This window comes from Durio zibethinus, chromosome 12 (assembly GCF_047325235.1).
Source record: "Durio zibethinus cultivar Kanyao isolate XHJ-2024 chromosome 12, ASM4732523v1, whole genome shotgun sequence".
Lineage (NCBI taxonomy): Eukaryota > Viridiplantae > Streptophyta > Magnoliopsida > Malvales > Malvaceae > Durio > Durio zibethinus.
Window position 1 is genome coordinate 24,767,378 of NC_143173.1, and position 7,293 is coordinate 24,774,670.

At 39.1% G+C, this 7,293-nt stretch overlaps 1 protein-coding gene and 1 pseudogene across 2 annotated transcripts; one reads left to right on the forward strand and one right to left on the reverse strand.

Moving 5' to 3' along the window:
- The first annotated feature begins 152 nt into the window (after positions 1-152).
- On the forward strand, positions 153-2,904 carry LOC111297945 (wall-associated receptor kinase-like 20 pseudogene; annotated as a pseudogene). The gene has a single exon (XR_016326167.1). The product of XR_016326167.1 is annotated as a wall-associated receptor kinase-like 20 pseudogene (transcript).
- A 485-nt stretch (positions 2,905-3,389) lies between these two features.
- Positions 3,390-6,748, reverse strand: PAB7 (poly(A) binding protein 7). The gene is made up of 10 exons (XM_089741356.1): positions 6,377-6,748; positions 6,108-6,226; positions 5,810-6,003; positions 5,462-5,721; positions 5,260-5,366; positions 4,980-5,169; positions 4,442-4,737; positions 4,213-4,365; positions 3,889-4,092; positions 3,390-3,796 (listed from the first exon to the last, which is right to left on the reverse strand). The coding sequence occupies exons 1-10, from the start codon at positions 6,576-6,578 to the stop codon at positions 3,599-3,601; spliced, it is 1,923 nt and encodes a 640-aa protein (XP_089597482.1). The 5' UTR covers positions 6,579-6,748; the 3' UTR covers positions 3,390-3,598.
- Positions 6,749-7,293: the final 545 nt, after the last annotated feature.

The following is a 7,293-nucleotide window of genomic DNA, read 5'->3' on the forward strand; positions in this document are numbered from 1 at the left end:
GGAATTTGTACATGTCTTTGCCCAACGCACTTGTATGTTTTTAAGAGATCAACATTGAAAGTTGTAGTGGGATGTCATACAGTAGGAATCCACCTGTCCTATAAATGACAAAGGGGGCATGGTTTTTCATATAGATTCTTTCAGCTACTTTTCATTATGATTAATTGCTTTACCTACTTTATTCCCCCTCTCTGGCCTTTTTATTAGTCCAGCATCCTTCTCTTTGGGCTATAGCCATTTCAGCTCTTCCCTTGTGTTCATGCACGATGATCTTAACTGAGCTGAATGCAAAGCCACTTTTCATTTGGATCTATATTATATGTCTTCTTTTCCTTGGTCATTACTGTTCTTCCCAGAAGACTTGTCCAAGCTGTGGTTCGATGGAGGTTCCATATCCCCTAAGTACACAGCCCCACTGCGGTGATCCAGGCTATTCTATTAGGTGTGATTCCCAGTCTCAGAAACTTTACTTTGATGCCTTGAATGGAAGTTCTTACCTTGTTACCAGAATCATGGCTTCATTTCACCGCATGGTTGTTCAACCATCACCATGGCTGCCTGGCAAATGTGTGACTCAAGACATGCCTGTGAGTGAGGGCCTCTGGTTAAGTCAAACACACCCTTTTAACGTTACTTCCTCAAACACTATCTTTCTCTTCAACTGTTCACCCCGCCTTTTAGTCTCTCCTCTTAATTGCACCCCTACTAGTCTTTGTCACCGTTATTTGGAGAGCTCTGGACATGTTGAAGCAAAACGAGCACTGCAGTGTGCAAGTGGACTTGATCCATGCTGCACCTTCATTGCGGGTGGGTTGCCTTCAGCATACAAAATAAGGCTTCACAGTTCAGGTTGTAAAGCTTTCAGAAGCATCCTTCATTTGGATCCAGAAAAGCCTGCAAATGAATGGGAAGAGGGGTTGGAAATTCAATGGGTTCCTCCACCTGAACCTGTCTGTCAAAGCCAATCTGATTGCTCTGGTGCTTCTAAGTGTTCACCTGCTGGTGCAAACGGCCTTTCTCGCTGTCTTTGCAATAAGGGCTACAACTGGGACCCTGTTCTCGGAACTTGCTTGGGAAAGAAGAAAAACACTAGAGCTAGCGTCAGCTTAAAAGTCTCCATAGGAGTAACCTCCATTTTCACACTAGCTCTGGCAACTGCTGCAATTACTCTCAGAAAAACATGGAAAAATTCTAACCAGGCAAAGCTCATGAAGGCAAGAGAAGACATGTTGAAATCAAGCAATGGTGGAAAACCAGCTAAGATGTTTCGCTTGAAAGAGGTGAAAAAAGCAACAAACGGTTTTTCTAGAGACAGGTTTCTAGGGAGTGGAGGCTTTGGGGAGGTCTACAAAGGTAAGCTTCAAGATGGAGCTGTTGTGGCAGTTAAGTCAGCTAAAGTTGGGAACATCAAAAGCACCCAGCAAGTTCTCAATGAAGTTGGGATTCTTTCTCAAGTAAACCACAAGAACTTGGTTAGACTCCTAGGTTGTTGCGTGGAAGCCGAACAACCATTGATGATCTATGAGTATATTTCAAATGGGACCCTACATGATCATTTACATGGAAAGTACTCCACTTTTCTAGACTGGAAAACAAGGTTGAAAATCGCTTTACAAACTGCTGAAGCGTTGGCCTATCTACATTCTGCTGCATACACCCCCATTTACCATAGGGATGTCAAGTCAACAAACATACTTTTAGATGATGACTTCAACGCAAAAGTTTCAGATTTCGGGCTCTCTAGATTGGCTATCCCAGGCCTGAGCCATGTCTCAACCTGTGCTCAAGGAACCCTTGGGTACATGGATCCTGAGTACTATCGCAACTACCAGTTGACTGATAAAAGTGATGTTTATAGTTATGGAGTGGTGGTGCTAGAGTTACTGACTTCCCAAAGGGCCATTGACTTCTCAAGAGATCATGAAGATGTCAATCTAGCCATTTATGTTAACCAACGGGCCAGCGATGGTGCAATCATGGAAGTTGTGGATCAGCGGCTACCTGGCAAGGAGCCCTCAGTTAACATGCTAAAGAGTTTTAATCTGTTCTCGGACCTTGCATTTGCCTGTCTGAGAGAGAAGAAGGCGGATAGACCTGGCATGAAGGATGTTGTCCAAGAAATCCAATGCATAATTCAAATTATAGATCAGGAAAATGTTGCCGAAGAGGTTAGCGTTGAGATTATATGAATGAACCTGTTACTTTTTTGAGTGTTGGACTTCTAATATATGTTATCAATCCATGTCTATAATTTCTGAATATTCATGTCACAAAGGAAAAGGTTAGTTTTTGACCAATGGACAACATGATGCTAAGGAGGACATTGGTTTTGAGTATTGCACACAAAGCAAAAGTGGATTCCATGGATAGTTTTGAGTGGATGGAAAGACATAAAGGAAAGGCCGGGATCTGATTCTGGCTTTTCTGTAGAAAGTATTAAATGATCCAAAGGAATAGACATAGGATATTGGCAGCAGGAATCTGTTAGGATTTAGTATAAAACAAGCTTTCCGAATTGGGGAAAGCATTTGCCTATAAATATTTTAATGAAAGGTAGTAGGCTTGTCATTCGGGAAAGGGTTCATATTTAATGTACTATCACATTATCAGTGTATCATAAGATTACACCTCAAAAAAAATTTGTCATGAAAGCTGTTGCTATCACGTAGAAGTATGTGATTTTCATTCAACCAAACACCAACTGCGCTCAAGAAGCAGTTGATATTTTGAGAGATATAGGTTTTACAGAAATGGTGAGACTGAATTTATGTTCATTTCTGTGATCTGGGTTTAAGATAACAGCAACTTTACATTTGGAAGAAGGAACAAAATTGTATACACTTGATCTTCTAACCTCAACTGTAATCTGCACTTTTTATAAACAGATGAGAATTAACATGTTCTAGAATCAGACTCAAAAGCAGCCAAGATGTGACCAATATTTTTTTACCAGACACTGAATTTTCAAGGAATGTCTATTTTTCTTTTTCTTTTACTGAGGATGCCATGCCAGCTGCACGGCATATCCAGTTTACATTTTCTAGTCCTCCATTTCACGATACATACGAGTAGTTGTTGGAATTAACCATCATTTTGATATCTGCAGTGATCTCTCTTAAGCCTCCTCGACAACCCAAAAGGTATATGAACTTGCAAATAAATGGGATTAGTCAAAAGCGAAAACAGTTGCTTCCAATATTTTGTTTCTGATGTTCTCTATGTATTTCCACTACTAGCAATCATGCTCGATTAAGCATAATTTTATAAGCACTGTCCAAAGTGTTATGTAGAAGCCTTGAGTCTACTTGACATAATGGCCTCAAATGTTTATTTTTACTTACTTTCAAAGTATTAAATTTAGTAGGCAAAGTTCATGAAACAATGATGTAGGCAAAGTTTGCATTGCATCTCTATAAGGAAAAATAATGTTCAAAGTACCAAAAACATCCTTCAAAAATATGAATATCCTACAAGAAAAACTAAAGAGAGTGATGTTGTGAGGATTAGGAAAATTTTGAAGGTTCACTACTGATATTTGGATATAAAAAATTTTGCTCCTATCCTTCAAATGGTTTTTATTTTGAATGCCATTATTGTTTCAGTTGACTGCAACTTCAGCAGATAGGAAACTCGAATGAAGAGCATCTTGGCCAGACACTTTAGCATTTGAGAGCTTGAGCACCTCCACAGCTTCTTCCACTTTGGCAGCCAGAGATTCAGGCGATTCTAATAAAAGAAGCAATTCAGAATTGTCCATCTCTAAAAGCATCCCTGTGATCTTCGGAACCAGATCAGGCTGCAGATAAGAAAAGATCCTGATGAGGCAAATTAACACTATGATGAAGATCTCTAATATATTCCTCAAGTATTCTAGGTTATGGAAATTACCTGGTGTTTCTGAACAAGGGGGTAAAGTCGTTCACCTAGTATTGTTTTTTGCTGCTCAGGGGAAGCGGCAGCAAGCATGCTACTCAGCATCTCAGATCCTTGTGATAAAGTTGCAACAGAATTGGAAGCAGCTGGTGGGACTCCTGACCCTTTGTTCACCTCTCGTGCACGACCATTTGATACATATTTAGCTTGCCCAGCCCGCTGCAAAATGTAGATCACAGCGATCAGAACTTATATAACAGTGGATGTATATAGAAGGAAAAGGGAGAGGAAAAAACAATGAAGCTAAAAGAACAGAATCAAGTTCAAAAGAAAAACAACTTGCTGGTTGCTTTGATCTTTTGAAGAAGTCACCGTCTGAGTTGGCTGTTGCAATTGTGGCACATACGAGACAGAGCGAGAACCACCCTGCAGAAGAGCATGCCCGTTCATCCTACCCCTGGTTTGCCTAGTTTGTCTTGGAGCACAAGGAACCTACAATACAAAATAATAAGTACTCGTGTAACAGTTTGCTAGAATGATAATGTGCATTTAAAATGAATTAGGATACCAATGGCAGTGATGATGGTTGAAAGGCTGGTCTGGTTGGAGGTGCAAAGCCATTAGCCCTCCATCCTGGCCTCAAACCTAAAGGTTGGTACATCATCCCCGGCCGTGGAGGTACTTGTGAAACAACGCCAGTTGGAGCTGTGTAATAAAGTGGAGGATATCCTCCAGGGAGAACAGCTGTGGAAGGCCCTGCTAATCCTGCCATACGCTGTGCATACTGAAGTTGCAATTGTGCTTGTCTATCCTCCTTCCTTTGAGCAATAGCAACATACAATGGTTTGCGGTGAAACATATGTCCTATAAGATATGCAAGGGGATGAGATCATCGACAAATTCAATGAGAAGGCATGACAGATTTTAAACGGGAACGGACAGCACATTGCAAAATAACTTAAGATACAAGGTACAAGAGAATGATCTCCATGAGGATTTCAACCATAAAGGGTAGCATAATCTTGTTTCTTTTCCACTTCATTTCACTTAGTTTTGACGTGTCTACTTGCTGATAAAAGTAAAAGTTATAAGACTCATGAACTTACCATGAAATGTGCTCACAGCTTTAGTGGCCTCCTCAGGAGCGGAGAAACAAACAAATCCAAACCCCTTGTTTATTCCTTTGTCATCTCGCATAATTTTGGCAGAAGTAATTGTACCACACTGGCTAAAATGTTGTCTCAGCTGTTCTTCAGTCACATCATCATCAATATTCTTCACATAAACATTTGATGCCTGAAATTTGGAGAAAGATACACAATGGTAAAAGACATAAACAGTTATGATCATGAATTGCATCAGGTAGAGAAATGAGCTTAGGCTTACTTTATATTTCATGATCTGCTCCTTTCGTCTTTCCTCAAACTGATTTCGCAATATTTGCTCACGCTCAGCTTTCTTTTGAGCCCTTGCTACATATAGAACCTTCGAGCCTAATCAATACAAGTATGCAACCATAGATCAAAATAAGAAAAGTGTATTTGTCAGTTTCGGCATCGATAAAGGCAAAAAGGGTTAGAAAACCTACCAAATTGTGATCCATTCATGGCTTCCATTGCCCGCTTGGCATCATCTGGACTATCAAAGTTCACAAAGCCAAAACCTCTTGAGGCCTCATTTTCATCCTTTGCTACAACCAGGCTAACAATTTTCCCAAACTCAGAAAATTTCTCTTGCAAAAGCTCTTCTGTGATATCTGGATCCAAGTTCTTCATATACAAATTTGTATATTTGACATCAGGACTTGGCAAAACTCGATCACTCTTGTTCATAAATTTCCCAACATATCTGGGCCAAAACAATGAAATTAAAATTTTGAAATGCTACAATCCGAACATCCATACATAATCACATTATAAAAAATGAAAATTCTTACATCTGCTTATCGCCGATAGTGGTGTCATTAATCTTCTGAATAGCATCATTTGCAGATTCTTCTGACTCAAATTGAACAAAGCCATAACCCTTACTCTTCCCATCCTCAAATGTGGCAACTTTGCAGGAAATTACGTTTCCAAACTTCCGGAATAACTCATGCAACCCCACATTGTCGATCGAGTCACTCAGGTTCTAAATAAATAAACCAAATGCATTTAAAGAAGAAAAGAAAACAAATAAAAGTATTTGCTCAATCTTCATCACCATATCTGTTAAAAGAATAGATAGATTTGTACCTTGACAAACACATTACCAACCCCACTTTTTCTTGCATCAGGATCTCGCAGTGACCACATCACCCTTATCATTTTCCCATTCAGCAAAGTGTGATTCTTTGCCTCAATAGCATGATATGCTAGTCATATCAGAAGGAGAAAAAAATTTTAAAACATTTTGACAATATATTAGTAACCCAGAACAGATAAAAGATCAAACTTTGAAACAATAAAAAAAGAAAAACAGTGAATAATTTGTAAATGAAAAGTTAGTAACAAATTTGACGTACCATCCTGAGGAGAAATGAAGTTGACATAGCCATAACAAAGAGACCTGCCTGTAGAAGAATCCCTACAAACACGAACAGAGGCCAAGCTCTTGAACTCAGAGAAAGCATCAAAGAGTTGTCCGTCTGAGACGTCAGGATGCAAGTCCCCAACGTACAATGACGCCGGCGACGCCGCCACCGTTACCGCCGATGGAACCGCCATTAATATCGTTAATTATAATATTCCCACTACTACCACAAATATTCACTTGATTCCCAACAAAACAAATTCCGCTAAACACCAACAAAACCAACAATGGCAATGGCTGATTGGGATCGTTCTAGAAAAAAAGAAGAGAAAGAGAGAGAAGCGACGTTTCGTTTCGATTATTCAGAAAGTGATGTGATTAATGAAGGAGGAAAAAAAAGCAGAGGATTTTTTGCATGGATGCAAGGGAGAGTTTGAGACGTTCAACTATAAGAACGCAACATACCGGTTGCGTTACATAAGCGACTTTTCAGAGCGTTTCAACCACTTCCTTTTTTTTTTTTTTAATTTGATTTAATTGTGTCTATATTGAAATTTAAATACTCACGGCGTGTATAGATATATTGGAAGTTGATTTTTTTTTTGTTTTATTGTGAACAATTTTACATGTGCGAAAATAAAACTTGTAAAAGATCTACCCCTAAAAGACTCCTAAAATTCCTAATTCCTACGGTAACAAATCAAAAAGAAAAGGGTAAAAAAGAGACTTACCCCTAGAAGACACCTAAAACTCTTAAAAGTCCTAAGGTAACAAGTCAAACAAAAGGGTAAAAAAGAGACTTCCTCCCAAAAGACTTTTTCAAAGTTTAGACTTACAAAAAACTGTTTTTTTACTGTCCTCTGACTGTAATTTTTCGAAACTTTTTTTTTTCCCACAATTTTTCGGAAC